Raw genomic sequence first — 25,059 nt, forward strand, 5'->3', positions numbered from 1 at the left:
AGATTGTACTTATTTATTTGAGAGAGAGAGAGTGCGGCACGGAGGAGCAGAGGGAGAAACAATCAAACTCCATGCTGAGTGCAGAGCCCAAAATGGGTCTTTATCCCAGGACGCTAAAATCATGATCAGTAAATTTTTTCACTTCTAAAATTTTTTTTTAAATAATAAATGAATGAAGGCCATCTTAGGACAGGTATGTGCTGTATATTGACATACTCATAAAATATAAACTATGTGACTTAAATTAAGACCATATAGAAATCAAGTTCATTTGATTCTCATTTAGAGTCAGCTGCAAAATAACGTTCCTAAAACTTTATCCTCATAAGCATGTATACAAATTTTGAAAAAAAATATAAACAAGCTCTCAAACATTCGGTCATCATCTGCAATTCATTTATGGAGAGTCACTGATGTACCATTTATTTTTTTAATTTTTTTATTATAATAATATTTTTATTATATTATGTTAGTCACCATACACTGATGTATCATTTAAAAAAGAAATGGCATCATTCAAGATTTTAAAAATTACCTAAAAAGAGTGTAATGATTATATAATCCAACTTCCTCATTTTCTTTATGAGTAAATTAAGATTCAAGACATTCAGCATTTTTTATATAGTTAGCCACAGATATAACTGGGATTCAGTAAATAACTTTAGATCTTCATCTTAATATTAGTGCCTTCCTAATTTCTCTTATTGGAAAAAAAAAACATATTTGAAGTTTGCAGTCTCCTATTCACTATACATTCAACCTGGCCTCCAGAAACTTCCAACTATTGTCTGATTTTGCATTATCTATTCTTTGTGGGCTTTTCATATTTAATTTATCAACTATACAATATCACAGGAGATAGATTATTCAGAGAGAAAATTTACAACTAAAAGAAGACAAAGATGCAAACCATACATACAAATATTATACCAAGTACTGAAAATGATAAATATAGTTCCCATTGGCTCTCACATATTCTGGCAAAGTATAAAAACTGATTTCAGCAAGTTTGTAAACATTTTCATATATGTATGCATATGTGTCTGTGGAATGTGTACCAGGAGGTTAGAATGGGACAATTCCTGATTTAGCTTCAATGGAAGCACTAATTCAGCAGACATTATGATAGTTAAATGAATGTATGACAGATTAAGCTTCTTATAGGAATCATTTTCAAAAGAAATGTAGGGGAATCTATTATGGGACTCTTGGACTCTTTAGACACAGCAAATATGTAAAAAGGGGACAGAGCAGAGAGGAGATTGGTGAAATTATTTCCTTTGAGAGTACCCTTATAGATCATTGAGTACCCTTTCCCTAGCCTTTCTGAAGTAATGGTGGAAGAATGATACCTTCTGGTGTTAGTTTAGTGATTCAGTGGGATCATTCAGTTATGAAATTTGTTTCATGCAGTTGGCACACAAAAAAGATTGGTGTCTGTTCATGTCTCAGAAACTAAAGTTGAAATCACACAGGAATAAGATAACACTGACATCTGTTGAGGAAATTAAGAGGGTGACAGAAGAAAGTGCTTCTGTGTTGAGATAAGCCCGCTTTTTGTGCTTCTCAGAGCAAAAGAAAAAAACAGGAAAAAAAGCACAACAATTTCTAGTTTACCAAGGAGGATCATGGGTTTTGGAGATTTAAAATAGCATCATCGGGGGACCTGTCAAGTAGATTACCTGAGGAGTAAAGACTACTTTAGCAGAAGAAGGCTGGGGGTAGCAAATGGCTGGAGACCCACTCTGGCAAGTGTCCATTTAGAATAGATGTACCCCCCTGGGGAAAGAAATTGTAGAAGAAACTGACCCAGCTGGAATCTCTGAAAAGGCCCCAGGACTGCCCATGACAGAGTCAGCCTGAAAATCAGGAGCAGAGTATGTAGCCAGTTTAGGACTAAGGTCAAGACAAATCTCTTTACCTCTTCTCTGCTCTACCTCTGATTTATCTTAGTGAAACCTAAAACAGCAGTGAATAAGGAGTTTAGAAGAAAGAGGAAGTTACAAGATGGAGGGAGAGAAGAGTCAGTTTCAGCCCTCTACTTTATTTACACAAGTACCTGGCTAATAAGTGCTAGGATGGGAGAGAGGGAAGAACTTCACATTCAATGATGTTTAGTATTTTGATTAATAGCTGGGGCTTGGTATACTAATTATAGAATTGAAACTATGTCTCTAGTTTTATGGCTGACTTGCATCCCTCCAAAATTCATATGTTGAAGTCTTACCCCAGTGCCTCAAGATGTGACTGTATTTAGGGATAAGTTCTTTAAAGAGGTTAAGTTAAAATGAGTATTTTAGGATGGGCCCTAATCCAACATAGCTGATAACCTTAGGAGAAGATAAATTTTTGACATGTGGAGACAGACACCAAGCATGAGTGTCCACAGAGAAAAGGCCATATGATGACACAGGAAGGAGGTGACCATCTGCAAGCCAAGGATGGAGGCCTCAGAGGACATCAAACCTACCTACACCCTCATCTTGGGACTTCAAGACTCTAGAATTGTGAAAAATAAATTTCTGTTGTTTAAGCCATCCAGTCTGTGACATTTTGTCGTGGCAGTCCTAGCAAACTAGATTACCACGTTAATGTGATCATAAGAGCTGAGTTTTCATCCTAGGTAAGATGCATGTTGAGGGTATCTTTCTTCTGGAATAAATGCTGGAAATTATTTATTAGAACCTGTTAGTATATCCCACAGTGAAAACTAAAATAAATCTGAGGTTTTCTTAAAACTTAACATGCATTTGGATATTTTGCTTTTTGCATATGGTTACCACACTTCCTGAATCAAAGAATGAATATCCATATGGAGAAAATGAAACAACAGAACATAAGAAATCATGCCTAAGTTAGATAATCAGAACATACTCAATCAGAAACATTCATCCCTTTTCTTAAATACAAGCTTAAACCTTCTCAATATTTTTGTGGTAGGGAAAAGACAGATCTGTCCCACATGTCTGGCAGAGTAAGCATGCTGGAGGGAACAACAAAAAGGAAAACAAAAAGGAAAAAAGAAAAGAAATTGGTTTTCAAAGAAAATAATGTTTTAAAAAATTTTAAAGGGGCATGTCAGAGTTTTGTTGAATGCTTTTATTTTATGGATTTATTTTAAGCTGCATATGGTGGAGAAGGAAATCACAATTTTTCAAATAATTATAGATTCTGAAGTTATGAAATAAGGCAGATCCTGCAGTATAATGATCGTATACAGTAAGTCATAAACATTAGTGGACAGTAACACAAAGCTGAGGACCAATGGAGAAAATGATACTATAATCATATTATCTCCGTATATGTATTGTGATTTTTGAACATATTTCCTACTTTCTTCTAATTGGAGAGCACTAGCTCAGCTGTCACAAGAGGGCTATCCACCAAACCTGCAGAGGCTACACAGTGCAGTAGCCACTGGCCACTTGTGGCTTTTGAGAATTTGCAATGTAGCTAGTAAGACTGAGAAACTGAATTTTTAATTTTATTTTATTGTAACTAATTTTAATTTCAACTTAGAAATAGGTAGCATGAAATATTTTTCCACTAAATGCAATCTTATTGTTTTGGTTCTACATTTTAACTGTTGCATTATGTAAGATGTAGTTATGTAGTGAAAGTGTTGGAAGCATACATTATGACGTGTTTATTTCAATATTTTATGCAGACAGTAAGAATTACAGTGAAATCCAAGTAAATAACAGTTGCTAATACATTGAAATGCTGTACTTATTATTATAATTATAAGTAAATTATTCTTCTAGCCTATTAAAAATCAACTCTTCCCATTCAAAATTTAATGTTAAGTATGAGTTGTGTTGTAAGTGTAAAATACATTTAGATTTTTGAGACTCAATTGAAAATATAACACAAAGTACAACATTAATATTTTACATTACTGTTGAAATGTTAATATTTTGGACATAACAGTTCAATGTAATGAAATTGCATTTTGCCTGTTTCTTTGACTTTTTTATGTGGCTACAAGGAAATATAAAAGTGTGTGTGTGTGTGTGTGTGTATGTGTACAACTACCCCTGTGAGAAACTTCTGTGACTTACTGGCATTGGAAACAGTAAATTAAGCCAAATAATTTTAGATTCGGGAAAAGTCTATTTTTCTTTTATCAAATGACCTCAAGGTCCTGAAATACTAAGAAATCCATTCAAGTTCACAGAGTTGAGGCTGTATGCAGATTTGCCAACTTCTAGCCCAGTGTTCTTTATAGACCAATACTTGTACAAAGGATATTTTATTCCTGGTAATCTCTACCTCTCTGTACTCTTGCAATCTTAGTTTTTATTGTTATTTCTTATTTAAACACCTGCCTCAGTAAAGTGTTACCTGGCTTTCTGTTATGTTTATAACCTGGAAAGATAAGTACTTACTTGGAAATTCAGCACAAGTGTAGGAACACAAAATCTGGAAGCTCAGGTTAGTTAGGGAAACTCTAACCAGTACTTGTTATGTTTTCTGTAGGAAAGAAGAATATAGCCCAATGCAACAAAGTTACATTGTGATCCACAATATAATGTTTTGATTTGACCTTTTCCAACAAAAGTACACTGGGTGTAATGAAACTATTGCCTTTCCTAATAAGTGTTTTATACTTCTTTCACCTTAAGCTGTTTTATAGCTACAGATTCCTTTTTGGGTTTTCTAGTAACAGTCAGTAGTACCTGATCTAATAAAAAGATAAATCAGCCTATAACAGCAGATGATTTCATTGTTTGTTTCACCCCATAGACATAGGGTAGAGCAAAGAATATACTCTGCTGGTATCTCACATGGTTAATTTGTAAGACACTTGTCTTTTAAATATTTGATATAGTTTACTGGGACTAATTTTTATTATAATATCTACTGTATTGAAACCTGTACTAAACGGAATCCTTTCTTTTTTTAAATCAACAAACAAGCATGCATATTATGTAATCAAATAAATATGTCTCCAACTAATTACCGTGAAAAGTTGAGATATTTTCATTTCAAATAATACCCCTATTATTCATAACATGCTTGAAATTGCCTTTCAAGTCATTTTTAGCAAAACAGTAAGGGTGATGAGACTTCTCCTGCTGCTGCTGATAGTAATAATAGCTAACATTTTATATCATGCTTACTCTCTGTCAGACAGTATTCAAAATGCTGCCCATATATTAACTAATTTAATAACTAGCATCATTGTTTTATGAACATGTCACTTCTAATCAAGGACAGTGTATTTCCACAATTTTTACTTACTTTTTTCACCAAATTTGACTCTCAATGGATTTTAGCCTTTTCTAAAAATAACAAATCTACTCTACAAATTTGCAAAGTTTGAGGATAACTAAGGCTGGAGCTCATAGCAGATTTAGCACAGGTTTAAAAGCAAAAACTCAAGAATTCAGACCTGGTTCTGCTATTTTCTAACGTGACCTTGGGCTTCATACTTTTTTTGACAGGGCTGCAGTTAGCTCAAACAGGACATTTGAGTCAATCACACAAATAAGCTCCTTTCTCTGGGTGAAGGAAGATCAGGCACAGGACTGAGCCAGACGTGCGCAGTCCCCACTAGCCACCTAGCTTGAGTGTCCTTGTGCAATGCAGGCCTGCATCACTTGTCCCAGAGTCTTTGTTTATTGTTTGGTAAAGTAGAGATGATAATACAATCTTTGGGATGACATGAGATAATGCATGTGCAAATACTTTGTAAACTGTGACACATACATACCATATTCAATTATTTGTTGAACATTATTTGGCACCTATAAAATGGTAAACTCTGGAGATGCAGGAATAAAAGGACACAGTCACGATCTTTAGGGAGTTGCAAATTATAAAACCAAGTAACTATGCAACAATGCAGAATTTGTTTTCTAGCTTTTATATAGTAGATAGAACATATAGTTCATAACTTTTAATTTGCACAGATATGTGTTATTCTTTAAAGTAAACAATACACCTTTTTAAAGTAATCTAATAGTAATAGACAGTAGTATTTTTTGCTGGTCACTTTGAATTTGTCATGAACCAAAAGGTCTGGAGTGATATTAGGGACACTGAGTAACAGCTGGTAGGGACTAGAAACTGAATTGTGAATGTTGGTCACTGATAGTATCTAAGAGGTGCTCTGTTGTGACAGATATGAGCCATTTGTTATATTTCAGGACAATCCAGTGAGTCTTGAAAGAGATGGGGCAGGTCAGGAGTCAGGAAGGCAGTGCAGATCCTCTTGGCCCGATAAGAGTGGCTATTTATTTACTAATCAGTACTATTTCAACATTTTAATAACCTGTACAGCAATAGTACAGAGACTAACATAGTTTTATACCATAGCTATCACATCACCATTCTAACCTAAAACTCCTCTGCATCCTTCATTACTCAGGTTTTAGGTGCCAAGTATTTGTTTTCCTGGACCACGTATTCTCTTTCACTTCCTTTATGAGCTTGTATTTTCTTACTTATAATAATACTTCATAAATTCTTTTTCTTTTCATGGAGTTTTCACTCATCTTTTCACAGATTGGACAGGGAGCTCTGAATTCAAGGACTGTGTAATTGACAGAGCCTTGCTCAGTGTCTTCTACAAATAAGTGCTCAGTAATATTTTTTTGAACAAAATTGGATGGCTAGTAAATAATGGAATACATAAATGTGCCATAATAATCTCAAATGGGGCTTTGATCTAAAAAATTATTTTAGTTTAATTAAATAACATTAGCAATATGCCTGTCTTGTTTATACTTCAGTTAATTACATAACTGAAGAAAGATCAGGCTAAATAATAATAAATTTATTATCACATGAAGCCAATCCTTCCATTTATCCTTTATAGGATCATCTCCCAAAAGGTACCCTGAGGAAGAGCAGGTCCTAAATAAGCTTAAAAGGTATTATTTGCTTAAGTCAAACAATTCAACTTAAATTTGTTTAACCCAGTGTTCGTGGAGCTTTTTGGGCCCCAAAATTGACCCTGTGTGACCACCATTGCCATACAACTCTAAACTTAAGGAAAATCCTAATTTTTTTTTTAATCATTTGAAGGAACTTTTTCTAAATTGCTTAACTATTTCTGGATATCTGTGCATTTGAATTAAAAAGCCTAGGGATTTTAATTCTGTGATGTTATTTAAGAACGGCATGGTAAAACTGCCTATGAAATGAATGTAAGGTCCACAAGCATTGCCTCAGACTCCATTTTTCATACTGACATGGAAGAATCAATCATCTACAGTGTGTTTGATTTCTTGTACTTGTCGTGCTTGATTGAAGAAGCCCTTTGGAGTTCATCTTGTGCAATTATTAAATCACTACTAATGACAAAATCACCTGTTCAATACACTTGTCATGGCAACAAAATTTATAAAACACTGAATTTTGTTTGTTAAACACCAACTTAATCAATTATCTTTTGTTATATGCTCATCCTAACATGATGTAATGAAATTGCCCTCACTAGGGACAGTAAATGTTAGCATTTAAGAATTCTTATTATGAGTAAAACTCTATCATATATATTTATATACAAATGATTACTAAATGGAAGAATATTGAATCACCATGAGGTACTACCATAAAATGATGGCAATTTTTGTAATCTACCAGATGTACTTTGAAATTCAAGAATTTCAAACAATTATAAACAAAAAGTGTTATTCATGAATTCATTACATTATAAAATTTTAAAATACTTGACAGAAATTAACTGAAAACACTAGCCCAAAGTTGGTTGGGATAAGATAGTAAATATTATAGACATACTTTTTTTTTAAGATTTATTTATTTATTTGACAGAGAGACAGCCAGTGATAGAGGGAACACAAGCAGGGGGAGTGGGAGAGGAAGAAGCAGGCTCCCAGCAGAGGAGCCTGATATGGGGCTCGATCCCAGATCACCGGGATCACGCCCTGAGCTGAAGGCAGACGCTTAATGACTGCACTACCCAGTCATCCCTATAGACATACTTTTTAAAAATTAATTTGTAATTATAAATGTATCTTAAATAACATTATTAAATCAGTACAGAATATATTTTAAACAGGAAATATAATATGTGCATTTCCTTGAGGATATCAATTTTGAACTTAATAATAGCTGGACTATTTTGAAAATCTAAAACATTTGTATTTCTTGTTTTTATTAATCTTGATACTGTGGACTTTCCTCATTCTTTGAGCCCTTGGGGGTCCCTTTGATTTTAGAGAGTTCTTATACAACTTTGACTGAATATTACATTTTTTAAAATTCATATCCAGATATTAGTCTCAAGAGTTATGTTATGGTGAAAAAGAATATGAAATATAAATTTCAAACATTTCCTTTTTCAGATCAAGGGGCAAAACTGGAAGACATAGTTAATAGAGCTTTACAAAACCTATGATTAGTGAAAACTCAGGACATGACACAAAAAAAGCCTTCCCACCATCTGTTAGGAACAGAAAGTCTAAGCTGCCCTACTGTGTAAAAACTCTCATGGAGGACTGAAATTAGATATAGTACAAGTATCTATATAAATTTGTCAAACTATATTACTAAAGGAATTAATTCTGAAATCTTAAAGCATTGACTTATGGAAAAATATAAGCCCCTTAAAGACATACCCAGATTCAGCAGAGCACCAGAGTAATATGTGTCCAGCAAGTGGGTAGTTTTACACTTTACTGACCAATGGGTATTTGGTGGTAGATAGGTATCACTGAATTAACACAGAGCCAGGGCCCTGAGATGGGGACACTATGGTAAGGGAAAAAAAGAGAATTAATAGAAGAAAATGAGGTTTAAAGAGCTTTAGCTAAAGAGTAGATGGGAAGACGCAGCAAAAGCTGTCATGGAGTAGAGTTAGAAATGTGGACGACTGACCATATTTAAAGAGCATGCAAGTTGCCTTGTGAATACCAGCAATAGATGTTTACAGGATTCTAAGTTACCAAGAAGTGACATCTCCATGGAAACTGGTTAATATTTATGAATCAGAGCAAGGGTGTAGATATGGACAGGCCATTTTATCCCATCACTATTAGGCCTCATAGGCTATCACTTATGTCTAGAAATTTTCTTTAAAAAAGAAAGAAGTGATCTAAACCCTGAAAAGTTTGAGTTTTTGCCCCAAGGAAGTTAACACAAAAGAGATGTTTTTCCTAGAAGAGACTGGTAAGTTTATCCTATGATTAACAGGCAAGTATGAGCCAAATTAAAATGTTATGCCAAAATGATTTTTTTTCAGTTGTATAGTTGTCAAGCACTATATTTTAAACTTAGTATATGTTTTAGAAAGTATCACCATTGGATATTTGATAATTATCTCCTATTCATAGTAGTTGCTGTATTTGAAAATAGTAATCTAAATCACAAACATTTTACTAAGATATTTCTGGATTCTTACAAATTGTATGAGATTATAACATAAGGTTAACATAATTTGCCTTTCACTTTTTAAGATGTATCAACAAAGGGTTTATATAAATGGATTAAACACGGCTAAGAGAGAACACTTAGCAAACCATAAAGATTTTATTTTTTTAAGCATTAAATATTTTTTTAAAGAAACAATCAAAACATTGTCTTAAGAAAAAACACTTAGCAAATGTAAGCCTTAAAGATCTTTCTTTAAAGTAACAATCCACGATATTTTCCTTCTTGACTATGTCAGAATCATTCTAATATCAATGTTATGGAGATTGATTCAATTCCTTAGAAAATAATGAAAATTTTATAACAGAATCTCCATACCATTTTTAATATACTGATTTCTATGACTATTTAAGTACATACATTCTTTCTCTTTATATTTTCTTGCTACTTTGCTTAAAAATCCATTGTCACCTGGTTTATGTGATCCTCTTTATCAGAATCTGAATGTAATGTTTCCAAAGTACCTTTTTATCCTAAATGACATCCATCAATAACTCTGGGTACTCTCTGTGTTAATGCATATAGTTAACTCACAACCAGAATTAAAGAACTATAAAACAGTGAGGTGAGATAAATGAAATATTATTCCTAATATTCTACTCTATATCTAAATTCTCATTTCATGTATTAAAACTTTGGTTCAACTCTAAATACAGTCATATGGTTTAATTTTAATTCATCAGTGTTAAAATGTTTAGCAAGATAAATTATTTTACTAGAGATTGTTATGTTTGACTAAAGTTAAGCAGAAATGAATCACTAATGTGTTTCTGATTTACAATGCCTCATTCATGTTACTAGTGGTTTTTCACAGTGAAATGTCTACTTCACAGAAATTTGAAATGAAATAACAATTAGCCTGTTTACTGTCAAACACATTCACAATTTCTGAACAGAATTTTGGTCTAAGGGATGTATAAGATGATTGTCATATACGTTTTAAGGATGGGAATGGAAAAGTAAATATAGTTAGCTACGGAAGAATTTAATTCTATCATTATCAATTAATATGGTAAAAAAAAGGCCTTAAATGTTATATTGGTATGGACTATAAATTTACATCACAGAGGAAATGCTATCAGGGAGTTTTTAATGGTTCTTTTAGACAGACCAATAGTTACTTAGACCATTTTGACTATTAAACATCCTCATTATCTCTTCTGGTTGTGTAGACATTGTACTAATTACGACAATGAACTCCATAAACCAGACAAGTTCATTAAGCAAGAAGTAAGAGAAGTTTCTTTTTTTCTTAACCTCATAATAAAATTAAAAAGAAAAAAAACGAGAATTTCAAGATGAAAGTAATGATATAGCACTGAATGAGACTTGAAGGGAAAAAAAAGTGATATTAATAATAAAATAAAAAAGAAATAAGGTACAAGATAGAAGTTATTCTCAAACACTATACACCAATGGAACTCAACATTTTATTCCCTCAAAACTCAGTAAATGAAAATAACTAGCTGACTCCCTAAGACTAAATTAATGCATTTTGTCTAATGTATGAAAAGGGGATTATTTTGAGATAACAAAGTAAAGTTTATTATTTTTCCCACAGTATGTACTCACTAAAAAATAATAATAATAACTACCATAATATGAAATATAGAGAGAGTATATCTCCTGAATTGTGTTAGCAAAGCCCTGTCTATTGTCTTCACCAGGAAAATAGCCTAATTGTCCATGTCCAACATTCCTATTACAGTAAACTACATACACCTAAATAATTCGAACCAAAAGTTTTGATCTTCTCTTACTATGTCACAGTCCCACCTCTAATCCTGAAACCCTATGATTCACACTGATGGTTACCAAATTAGAGGAGGAGTTTTGTGATTAGAATGCTGGGATGGGATTCCTTGTGCTTTATTATAAATGGATATACCAACGAACACACAAAAAAACTGATGCCTAAACAAAATTAGAAAAAATAAAGCATTACACGGATCGCTTTAATGTTGTGCTTTATTTGTAAAATTGAACTATATTATTTTAAATATTGTTGGTTTTTTATAACATAACTGAGCTTATTTTTTAAAAATTTCATTTTAAAATTGTGTTCTAAGGAAAAGTGCTTTCTTCCCTGGAGAAATGTGGGAATGTACTTATAAAACATAGGATTTTTCATTTTTATATGTGGTTCTAGATTCGGATTTACATTTGATCACAATTTTTAAACTATTTCTATCTCATGGTTAGGAAGTGTGTTTCTCACCCATTTGTCATGATTATTTCTTTCCATCGAAGCATCTTTATGCACTGCATGTCTTTTACGCATAGAAAACCTAATACATTTTGATTGCACAGTAATTATGTGTCTAGCAACTGTGACTTCTTTTTTTCCCCCCACTGATGGAGAAACCAAGGCTCAAACCAACTCAGATAGCAATTAGTAACCTCAGACTCCAATTCTTAGTCTTTCCCTCATAGACTATGCTGGACCCCTGATAATCTTATTTATCTTTGTTCAATAACTCTGCACTCACGTTTATGTCAAAACAGTTCCACATCTAAGAAATGGATACTGCTTCACAGTTGTTTTTCACTTAAATTATGTGTGTCTAAACTGAGGTTTATGGCAGTGCATATTTAATACAATTTGAAAGTTCCATTCATTAAATAGGTTTTTCTCACCAAAAAGACACACAGCTGATCCCAAAAAGGATGACAACCTCTTTGAGAAACTAAGTATTTTCCCTCCTAACCCTAAAATGCACTGTATTTACTATTGACGTATCTTTGTCAAATTGAAAATAATTGTCTATGTAAAGTATTAACCTACATAAGAAGAATTACATAAACAAGATTATGGAAGAAAAGGGAAAATCAAAATGTGATAAAATCTGTAAGAATTTAGAAAACATAATCTATAATATAGAAATATTCATATACTTGGATAATTGGAATTAATTATATGCTGCACTTCTTAAACTTACATACCAAAGAGAATTTTGTGATTATCTATAGCTACAACATCTTTGCACATTAAGAAAATGTGAAATGTTGAATACCTTAAGATGAAAAATGTTGTAATAATATTTCATAGTTGAATAATGGAGACTGATGGAAAAACAGTACTTTCAAATAAACATCATCTAGACGTAAGTTTTTATGTACTGGACAACTGTCATCTGAAAAGCTTCTAATTTAGAAATTAAGAACACATGATCAAATATTCATAGAAATGGAAAATAAGTAGATTTTAGGTTTATAATAAAAATCATGACAATGCTATGGAGGTTTCAATAAATAAATACTAGACCAAACACCACATATAAGAAAAATTACACCACTTATGTGTGACGTAGCACAATTCAAGTTCTCCTTAGAAGAGGTTTAATGAAATTTGAATGCAGTAAGAATTTTAAAAAAACAAAGATTAATATATAATATAGTAAAATGATATTGAAAATAAGTTTCTTTAGGGCAGAGTTGAAAATTAAAGAGGAAAAAATTTTGAAGCATAGTAGAAATAATAATAGGGTTTTCAAAAAAGGAATTTCCAAACTCATGGGGAAAAAGAGTCAGTTTTATTTTAGATAGAAGTGGACATATTCAGTGTGGGATCTGGGAAGGGGGCAGTAATTTGCATATCGAAGGCAATTTATTTAAATCAAGACTTTTCTAAGTATTTTTGAGTTAAACCAGAACTACATTTGTTAGTATGTTATCCATTACCTCTACTTAACCCTATTTAAATTATATCTGAACCAATAAGGAAGCTAGCTTCTAACAATTTAAAGGATGCTCTATTGAGGAAAGCACGTTAGTGTGTCTATGTGCCTACTCCATCCATGATGGGATATACTATAAAACATAGCTAATGCCATTCAGGAACCTTAATAAGTTTGCAGTTAATTTTCAAAGTTTTTTTATAAAGAACATAGGTTAAGCAAAAATGCTATGGAGTAAATAATCAGTCTTTGGAAGCCTAGAGCTTCATTAAAACATTAAATGAATTCAAAATAATAAATAACTCATTAATAATCACTGGGTACCCAATAAATATTTGAGTATTAAGAAACTATTATGTGAAGACCTGGTTCTGACTTCTGTACAGTATATTCCATAATTTTTGTTCTCTTTCTTTGACTTTAATCTAGATACCAGCGATATTAAATGGTAGCATAGTACAATGTAAAACAGGATGATTAGCATTTCATGCTAGGGCATGTCTTTCAGGTTGTCAGAATTATGAATTTTACACCTATTTAAGTCAGTTTCTTAGAGGGCTTTATTTTTAGCCCAAATTTCTTTGTTTATAGTTTCAAGAATTACTTCTCCAAATTAATTTATGTTGCCTAGGTAAAATATTACTTGGACATAATGCAGTTAGAAAAATCAGGCCTAAATCAGGAAAGTTTTAAAAGGATAGATGTAAAGGTGGAATTTATGTAATAAAACTTTTCCTTGATCATATTATAAAATCATAGCTTCCATTTTCTTAGGCCTCTACATTGTGTAGATATAGATTACAGCAAAAATTACCCTCTTTGAGCTCCTATTCCTGCAGAAAACAGAAAAAAATGCATACTCCATAAAACACTTCCTTTCTATTTTACTACAGTGAATTCATTAGGCTCTTTTTCACTCCTGAAACCAGACAGGCAATGCTAGAAAATCAAATTGAACCTCAAGGTACTATAAAAGTCAATTTAAGATCAGCAAGTAGAATATTGAAAATAATAATTAAATACACAAATCTACTGGCAGCTTTGCACTATTGCCTTATAAGGCAAAACAACCCTATCTTTCATGAAACCATACTACATAAAGCAAATGAAGTATCATTTTATTTTTGAGATAGATCTTTTCCCTCCAGGTTATACATTTAAATATTCAATACTTTATTTCTATTCAGATAAGGAGGAAAAGCCATCTGACTGAAAGATTCCATGAATCTAGTAGAAAAGATCACCATATGAGTCAAAGATGATAGTTTTTTGAATTTCTGCCATGCCATCTGCTTTAACTCATTGCAGAGGAGAATTAAAGCCATAAAATCATGTGGCTAGAAAACTCCAAAAGGGGTCAACCCAGAGAGATAAAGAAGCTCTACAACCATTTTTTTTTCAATAGAAAGAGTTCTCTGATTCCTGAAGTACATAAAAATTAGATATTGAAATTGGAAATTCAACAAAATATTATTTCAAATTTAAAAGTGACACTGGCTGAAACTGGTCAAAATCAAGTTACAATGCTCTGGACAGCTGTTTCTAATAAAATATATAAAAGTTATTTTCTGTGCATATTTTTCAATTCTAAAATACAGTATTTTATGATGAATAATGTATTGTTATGAGAAATGCATGATTTAAGAGCATATTTGCATTCATGCATCCAATCAAATTAACTACATTAGCAATCGAAATTATAGATTTTTCTACAGTGGGTTTTGTCTAAAAAAACAATTTTTAAGTTATTATTTTAGCGATTTTTATTACAGTAATACCCAATACAGTATTATAAATGTCAAAATACCAGTCACATTAATCTGTTACTACTATTGTCAGAAATCTTACTGACAGGATGCCTATAGGTAGGTTACTGGTCTTCGAAATATAAATTAAATGTTGAGATTTGCATTCCAGAAAATAGTATGTGGCCTAATAACATTTTAAGTATTAACTATAAGCTGCCTAAAGTCACCGTATTAAATTTGTAAAGTGCCTAAGACTTAAGAACTACTAAAAAGGAAAGCATTAAATAAAAAAAGAAAAACAGATAAATGGAAAAATGTAACTATGGCAGTGCTCACAATTCCCTTAACAGGAGCTGATACACTACTGAGAATGAAATGAATTATTTACATAAGTAGTCTGAGGATAAAGTACACTAAACCTACATAATATTAATAAACACTGTAGAAGCTATATTTTCATTAACACTCCATCTTCATAATAATCTTGTTCTAAATAAAGAGTTTTTTCAAGTTAATACATCAAATACTATATCTCACTTTTTCAAAATTATGTCTGTTAATAAAAATAGTGGATAATAATCCTAACAAGTTTAATTAAACTAGCAATAGCAAACACACTGTATATGAAAATGGATTTCAATTGATGGAGAGCCTATTTACAACTGCAGGTTTTCTGCAGTGTTTTATGGTTCAGCTTTAGGAAGCATGTCCATTTGCTGAAGTAAAGCATGACATCTGTTACATATTATTTTTTAAAGGTCATAATATTCTTTATTTTGAACACAGTATTATAAAAACCAACTAACTTTTCTATTGCAATTTAGTGATTATCACATTATTGCCTCAGCAAGAGAATGACCATTTTTGCTTATTCAAATTACCATTTATTAATGCCAAAGATACTTTGCTTCTAATGCAAAATTCAGCTGTATATACCAAAATCATTTCAATATCACAAGAGACAAAGGAATTCATTAAACATACCTTGATATGGAGCACTAAATCCACGATATCGGTGATTGCTGTCTGTAACAAAATGAAGCCTGAGCCAGTTTTTGTTGCTGATAATTGGTGGTGGTATATTCATCCCAGATAACCTGAATTATAAAAGACAACAACAACAAAATGTTTAAAAACTTTTCAACAGTAAATGTTTTCACTGAATTGGGACCCAAAAAAATGTATACCTGTATACAATATTCATGACATTTCATTTTTAATTTTTAAATACAAATAAATTTTATTTTATGCATAGGAAAGTCAATCATAGAGTGGTGCAACTCCAAACATGCTTTCTAATCAGGTACATATATTAATATAATAAAGTGTGAACTGGATATATTTTTTGATTCACCCAAATTTATTGCCTAGATAATAATAAACAAAAGGGAGGCTGAGCTAATGGTGGTGGTCCTTATGCTCCTCAAGTATATATTGATATGGTATAGTTAGAAAATAGACTTCAAAGCAATTGATATACTCTTTCCACCTAATATATTTTCCAAATTTCATATTCTAGGGCAAATTTCCCAATTTCTTTTCATAGGGCAAGCACTCTTTTAACGTGATTTCCAATACTATAAATTTTTGTGATTAACTTTCATTGTAATATATACTTCTATAATGCACTAGAGGTCTGCCCCAATTGACAGAAAACAGACTGTATTTTGGATGTATATTTATTCTCCATACATTTAGTCTTAAAGGTACCATTTCACAGTCTCCTTAAAACAAAGTAATTAGAGTAAAACTTTGAAACTATGCCCCAGACACTGGTCATGGTGAACAGATGAAGTAACTCTCTTGTTCTATATCTTCTGAAGATGTCCAGGGAAGCAGTTTCTCTAATTTCATTCAATAAAGGAATATTATACCTGTATACCTACTCATTTAAATCCTAGGTGCGTGCTATAAAGCCAAGATAAAATATTCTCAAAAGCTAAACTGCTACATAGTGAAGAAGGGGTCTTCATTAAGGTTTCCTAATAACCAGTATATGATGCATCTTTACTATTCTTCAAAACTTTTGCTTTTCTTCATCACACAGCAAAATAGCTGGTGTGTTTGTGTGTGTGTGTGTTGGGGGGGTGATTACAATTCTTCTCTCAGTGCTTTGCAGGCAGTCACTCTAGGGGACCCATAGGAGGAGATTAGAATATATGTTGTACACATTAACCAGTGTTGAGATGCAGACATGATGATGGAAAGACCCTTTACCAACATGTTCCCTTATTTCCCCCAAACCCTATTTTTCCCAGGATATTTGGGAACTAGCCATCACTTCTGTGGATGACTATCTGCCATGGCATAGAAATATGAATTCACCTTTACTGTATCATTGTAGGTACATGTATATGCACAGGTGTATAGAATGGTCTTGGCAATATTACTGTGTGATCCAATGTTCATGATGCTAACATGAACAAGATGGGTTCTATCACATAAATTTCTCACCCCTCCTTCTGCTTTGGAATACATCTTTTCTAACTTTTCTCGATTAATGCCCAATTTTTTCTTTCATAGGGGTGACTCTGTTTGTTGATGCAACTGGCTCCTTTTTTCATTCTGAATTAAGCAAATTAAGATACATATATACCTTTATAATGTTAAAACTCAAGTTTTAAATTTTTACCTCTTTACTTTCAAAACTATTCAGGTTATGTTTACCTTTGCTGGTTGGTTGGTTTGGAATTGAAAAGCAATTCAATGAGAAAGTATTTAGATTTGGTACAATTATATTTTCAATAGACTAGCCTGTTTCATGCCAGGTTTTTATTTACAATTTGGTTCTCTTCACTTCCTTGATTTGATGCCCATAAATATCCACTAGGGAAAGTTTAAATTATTTTTTTAATATTTTATTTATTTATTTGACAGAAACAGAGACAGCCAGCGAGAGAGGGAACACAAGCAGAGGGAGTGGGAGAGGAAGAAGCAGGCTCATAGCAGAGGAGCCTGATGTGGGGCTCGATCCCATAACGCCGGGATCACGCCCTGAGCCGAAGGCAGACGCTTAACCGCTGTGCCACCCAGTTGCCCCCGTTTAAATTATTTTTGACAGTCTGCACACATTTCTAAGTATAATGAGACTATAATACATGGATGGTTGTAATACATTAAAGTACAGAATTTGGAAAGAGGCCCTTAGAAGATCCAATATATGAGAAACAACTCAACAAGGATATCAACAAAAGTGAGAGAGGAAAGAAGATGAAATAGACAATAAAAAGGATAAACTTCCCATCTTTCCCAGGGACATCAAAGATAATTTCAGCAACAGAGGGTAGAAAAGGCAAGTAATACCTACTATGGAACTATAGTTTGTAACCTGAATTCACCTTCAGAAACTGAGAAGGGTAGAACTGAAGATATTAGAGCTGCAGTAGCTAGAGGCACCATGCACATGAGATGGAGCAAATAATGGCAATTTAACAGGGGTGCAAATAATAAGATATTCTTGACAGCCTCAATGCTTCAGCTTTTGAAGCAGACTTATAGGTAAGCCAAGACACTGAACCAGAAAGCAAGTGCACCACAGGATCTCTCCTTCGAAATGATAGTCCCCTAGTATTGCATATTAATAAAGATAATTTATACAATGTGGCTTTGTCTGTGTCTAATGGCCCAATCTGGGAAATGCATGTACATATATCTGCACCATATTTCATATGCTGTCAGGACATCTTGGAAGTGGAGGATTGAGAATAAGTGCTGCCTAGAAAGATTCCATTAAATTAATTAATTTAGATCATTTATTAAATACTTAAGGACACATTTCCTAAATATAACTCATTGTATTCCTAAATCATATCACTATGGTCATTTGAAGGTACACATATACGGGTTCATTCTAGTACAAAGTCAGTGAGAATCATCTCTCAATAATGAAGAGATTCGGTACATTCAACAGTTATTTACTGAGCACTGAATATATGACAAACACTGATACCAAGGGTTGGAAATATAGTAGTAAATAAGACAAACAATATCCACAATCCTGCAAAGTGAAAATAAAGGCAACTTAGATAAATCAATAAGATAATTTCAGATGGTGGCAAATTATGCACAAAAACATTAAAAAGTAACATGACAAAGAATGCCTAGAAATGAGGTTTCACTTGTTTTAATACCTTTTCCATTTTACATTCAAAACAGCCACACTCATGATTATATGTATTAAATTACTAAGTGGATTTTAGGAGAATTAAATAAAATAAATTTATGATAATGATAAATGTCATAAATTTATAATCTACTATTGTTATTTGTATCCAAGAAGAATCCAAAACCTGTCTTTTGAGTAATTAATAAATTGGAATGGACAGGGTAAATTAATAATGACATCAAATTTCATTGTTTATTCAATATAAAAATACAATAATACACTGTAACTTGCCAATATTAATCTTTACAAAATTTTTTATTTATATGATTTCCTGCAGAAATAACTAAATAAATCATAAACTGATATTTACTTACTTATTTTAATAAACTGATATTTAAATCAGATGCAACATTTTTTATTGTAGCTATTGCCTTAGAGAATATGACTGTAATCAGTACAAAAAAAATTTAATCAGTTAAGTGTAAGAAAGCTGAGAGAATCACAGATCTTTACCAGTTTTTAGAAGTGTCAAAATCAGAGGGAGTTAAGATGGCGGACGAGTAGGGGACCCCTTTTTCATCCGGTCCCCTGAGTCAAGTTGGATAGTACCAGACCAGCCTGAATACCCACAGAATCAGCCTGAGACGCAGGAAGATACATCTGGATCTCTACAAATGAACATCTACAGCGCTGAGTATTGAGGTACGAAGCGGGGAGCCGTTAAACCGCACACAGATCTCGGAAGATAAACAGAAGGGCGAGGGAGCCGCTGTGTCAGGGCCCCTGGAAGCGGTGGCCACCTGCACGGGGGAGCAGACGGACTCGCGGACGGCACCCGCAAGAGAACAGACTGAGACCATGAGCTGTGGAATGCACGCCACCAGACTGAAATGGAGGGAGCTCCGGTGCACTCAGTGGAACCAGACTGAGACCTGGAGCTCTGAAGCCCGCGGGGGCGGCTGGTGGCTGGTGGCTGGCAGCTGGCAGTGTTAGAAACACAAAGGACAGAGACCCGCCAGCCCTGGAAGTGAAGGCTGGGACGCTGGGCATGGGGCGCACGTCCCAGGACGCTGCAGGGTTGAGCAGCACCAACAGAAACAGAGGTAAAGGGGCCAGAACATCAGTGGAGAATGGTAAGCGATCCCTCTGTTCTGAGACAGAGGCTGAGATTCGGCTACTGCTGCTCTGACTCTCAGAAGAGGCACAGCAAACCGCCAGGGAAAGCCGCCAGAGAACAAAAGGCTGGAAAAACCGGCTCACAGTGTGTCCATCCCCATCTCCCCTTCCAGGGGACACGGAGACTCTACCCAAACAGGGTTGCCTGGGTATTAGCACGGCAGGCCCCTCCCCCCGAAGGCAGGCTGAAAAATCAAGAAGCCCACATCCCTAAGATCCCTATAAAACAAGTGCGCACTGCCTAGGTCCCAGTCAATAATTTGGGCTCTGGACAACCCCGCAACCTCTCCTAATCAGAATGACGAGAAGGAGAAATCTCCCCCAGCAAAGAAAAGACAATGAGTCTGTAGCCTCTGCCACAGAACTAATGGATATGGATATAACCAAATTATCAGAAATGGAATTCGGAGTAAATATGGTCAAGAGGATGTGTAGACTTAAAAAAAGCATTAACGAAAATGTTAATGAGAATATAGAACTTTCTAAGTGTGGAAATGATAGCGAATCTGGAAGAAATTAAAAATTCTATGAGCCAAACGCAGTCAAAACTAGAGGCTCTGACAGCCAGGGTGAATGAGGCAGAAGAAGGTATCGGCAAATTGGAGGATGGGTTAGTAGAAGAGAAAGCTAAAATAGAATCTGGACTCAAAAAAATCCACGCTCAGGAATGTAGGCTACAGGAGATTACTGACTCAATGAAACGTTCCAATGTCAAAATCATCGGCATCCCCGAGGGGGTGGAGAAAAAGAGAGGTCTAGAAGAGATATTTGAACAAATCGTAGCTGAAAACTTTCCTAATCTAGCAAGGGAAACCAACATTCATGTCCAAGAGGCAGAGAGGACCCCTCCCAAGCTCAACCACGACAAAGTCACATCATAGTGCAATTCGCAAATATTAGATCCAAGGCTACAGTATTGAAAGCGGCCAGGGCAAAGAAATTTCTCACGTACCAAGGCAAAGCTATCAGAATTATGTCAGACCTGTCTACGCAGACCTGGAATGAGAGAAAGGGTTGGGGGGCCATTTTTAAAGCTCTTTCAGAGAAAAATATGCAGCCAAGGACCCTTTATCCAGCAAGGCTGTCATTCAGAATTGATGGAGAAATAAAGACCTTCCAGAATCACCAGTCATTGACCAATTTCGTAACCATGAAACCAGCCCTACAGGAGATATTAAGGGCGGTTCTATAAAAGTAAAAAGGCCCCAAGAGTGATACAGAACAGAAAGTCACAATCTATGGAAACAAAGACTTTACTGGCTAAATGGCATCATTAAAATCATATCTCTCAATAATCAGTCTCAATGTAAATGCCCGAAATGCTCCCATAAAACACCACAGGGTTGCAGATTGGATAAAAAGACATGACCCATCCATTTGCTGTCTACAAGAGACTCATTTTGAACCTAAAGATACATTTAGACTAAAGTAAAGGGATGGAATAACATCTTTCACACCAATGGACCTCAAAAGAAAGCTGGGGTAGCAATTCTCATATCAGACAGATTGGATTTTAAACTAAAAACTATAGTAAGAGACACAGAAGGGCACTATATTATTCTTAAAGGATGTATCCAACAAGTGGATATGACAATTCTAAGTATATATGCTCCCAACAGGGGAGCAGCAAGATACACAAGCCAACTCTTAATCAGAATAAAGAGATATGTAGATAAAAATATGTTCATAGTAGGTGACCTCAACACCCCACTATCAGAAATAGACAGAACACCCTGGCAAAAACTAAGCAAAGAATCAAAGGCTTTGAATGCCATACTCGAAGAGTTGGAACTCAAAGATATATATAGAACACTACACCACAGACCCAAAGAATACTCATTCTATTCTAATGCCCATGGAACATTCTCAAGAATAGACCATGTTCTGGGACACAAAACAGGTCTCAGCCAATACCAAAAGATTGAAATTATCCCCTGCATATTCTCAGACCACAACGCTCTGAAATTGGAACTCAACCACAAGGAAAAACCTGGAAGAAACTCAAACACTTGGNCTGGAACTCAACCACAAGGAAAAATTTGGAAGAAACACAAACACTTGGAGACTAAGAACATTCCTGCTCAGGAATGATTCGATAAACCAGAAAATCTAAAATCAATTTAAACAATTTATGGAGACCAACAAGAATGAAAACACAAAGGCCCAAAAACTATGGGATACTGCAAAGACAGTCCTAAGGGGGAAATACATAGCCATCCAAGCCTCACTCAAAAGAATAGAAAAATCTAAAATGCAGTTTCTATATTCTCACCTCAAGAAACTGGAACAGCAACAGAGGGACAGGCCTAACCCACTGACAAGGAAGGAGTTGACCAAGATTAGAGCAGAAATCAATGAATTAGAGACCAGAACCACAGTAGAGCAGATCAACAGGACTAGAAGCTGGNGAACTGATCAACAGAACTAGAAGCTGGTTCTTTTAGAGAATCAATAAAATTGACAGACCACTGGCAAGACTTTTCCAAAAGAATAGAGAAAGGACCCAAATTAATAAAATTATGAATGAAAAAGGAGAGGTCACAACCAACACCAATGAAATTGGAAGGATTATTAGAAACTTTTATCAACAGCTATATGCCAATAAATTAAGCAATCTGGGAGAGATGGAGGCCTTCCTGGAAACCTATAAACTACCGAGACTGAAACAGGATGAAAGACCTCAATTTGAGATAGGAATCCAGCAAAATCCTAGAGGAGAAGATAGCAGCAACCTCTACAACATGGGCCAAAGCAACCTTTTTCATGACACATCTCCAAAGGCAAGGGAAACAAAAGATAAAATGAACTTATGGGACTTTATCAGGATAAAGAGCTTCTGCACAGCCAAGGAAACAGTCAAAAAAACTAAGAGGCAGCCCACGGAATGGGAGAAGATATTTGCAAATGATGCTATAGATAAAAGACTGGTACCCAAGATCTACAAAGAGCTTCTCAAACTCAATACATGAGAAACAAGTAAACAAATCATAAAATGGGCAGAAGATATGAACAGACACTTTTCCAATGATGACATACACATGGCTAACAGACCTATGAAAACATGTTCAAAATCATTAGCCATCAGGGAAATTCAAATCAAAACCACATTGAGATACCACCTTACGCCAGTTAGAATGGCAAAAATTGACAAGGCAAGAAACAATTGCTGGAGAGGATGTGGAAAAAGGGGATCCCTCCTACATTGTTGGTGGGAATGCAAGTTGGTACAGCCACTATGGAAAACAGTGTGGAGGTCCCTTAAAAAGTTAAAAATTGAGCTACCCTATGATCCAGCCATGGTACCAGTGGGTATTTACCCCAAAGATACAGACGTAGTGAAGAGAAGGGCCATATGCACCCCAATGTTCATAGCTGCATTGTCCACAATAGCTAAATCGTGGAAGGAACCGAGATGCCCTTCAACTGATGACTGGATTAAGAAGTTGTGGTCCATATATACAATGGAATATTACTCAGCTATCAGAAAGAACGAATTCTCAACATTTGGCTGCAACATGGACAGCACCAGTGGAGATAATGCTAAGTGAAATAAGTCAAGCAGAGAAAGACAATTATCATATGATTTCTCTCACCTATGGAAGATAAGAACTAGGAAGATCGGTAGGGGAAGAAAGGGATAAAGAAAGGGGGGTAATCAGAAGGGGGAATGAAACATCAGAGACTATGGACTATGAGAAACAAACTGAGGGCTTCAGAGGGAAGGGGGTGGGGGAATGGGATAGACTGGTGATGGGTAGTAAGTAGGGCACGTACTGCATGGTGCACTGGGTCTTATACGCAACTAATGAATCATCGAACTTTACCTCAGAAACCAGGGATGTACTGTACGGTGACTAACATAATATAATAAAAAAAATTAAAAAAAAAAGAAGTGTCAAAATCTATTTTAAGCCTTTGTCTTTGGTTTATAACTCTCTTGTCAGACACTTATTGCTGTCATCCAATGACCTCTGTTGTCAAATCTCTTAAAGCTAGCACTTGGAACAACAGTTATCCTCTTTGAGGCTTTAACATCTATTTTTTTTTAATCTTTCCAATGCCCTAAAATCATTCAAACCTAATGACCTGTCTTTCCTCATCTTCTGTACCCTCAGACCTCAAGCCCAGAATTTTTCAAATCACTGAAAATCTCACTCTCCCAACATAGTTCTCCTATACTTTTCTAATTTTACTTCTTTCTCTCTCTTGCTTTCTCTCTCCCTGTCTCCCCCTTTCCTTCTTTTACTCTTTTTGACCCACTTCTTTCTCTGGCTTCCTTGCCCTCCAAGATTTTGTGAGATCAATTGTTCTACTTTGACCTGTAAAAATTTCCTAAAATTCATTCTTCCATCTTAACTCAAGACCTTTTCATGAACGTCTCTTTAAGGCTAAAATGACTCTATATATTTTACCTTCATTTGCTTACTTAATCATTCTCAGTGAAGCCAGTCTTAAAGTTTCAAGGTTGAGATAAACACCCAATCTCCTCTGTCCTCACAGAGATCTTTTGCATAGTCTTATCACATCATTTATTTGTATAGTAGTACGTTTTCCATCCTCACTACTATTTTACATATCCTTTGAAGATAGGTTATTAAATTCCTGGTGCTGAGCACAATGATTGATGAATAGTGGGTGTACACTGATGTTATTTATCAAGAAAATACATGAATATAAGCTGTTTGGGTGCGTGCCCTCTTTGAGTACTTCTTATGGCACTTATCACAACATTCATATGATTATATTGCACATGTTCTATAGATAAGGAGTTAATCCATAAGCACATTTCAAATTATAGATAATGAACATACACTAATCAAATTAAGTAAAATCCTATCACAAAATTTCTCAAAGTATGTTCTAATAAATATTAGCCACAAAAATTGCCTTTGGGGATGAGGGAAGGTACCCCAGTCAAAAAGACTTTGAATTATTGTTTTGTAACCATATCCCC

At 34.4% G+C, this 25,059-nt stretch overlaps 1 protein-coding gene across 1 annotated transcript in view; it reads right to left on the minus strand.

Annotated features, from left to right (window-relative positions):
• CSMD3 (CUB and Sushi multiple domains 3) overlaps positions 1–25,059 on the minus strand; it is a 1,149,842-nt gene that overhangs the window by 698,628 nt on the left and 426,155 nt on the right. The window contains 1 exon segment of the mRNA XM_034668518.1: positions 15,809–15,921. Coding sequence (XP_034524409.1) covers positions 15,809–15,921 — 113 coding nt within the window.

This window comes from Ailuropoda melanoleuca, chromosome 9 (genome assembly GCF_002007445.2).
Source record: "Ailuropoda melanoleuca isolate Jingjing chromosome 9, ASM200744v2, whole genome shotgun sequence".
In the NCBI taxonomy this organism is placed as follows: Eukaryota; Metazoa; Chordata; class Mammalia; order Carnivora; family Ursidae; genus Ailuropoda; species Ailuropoda melanoleuca.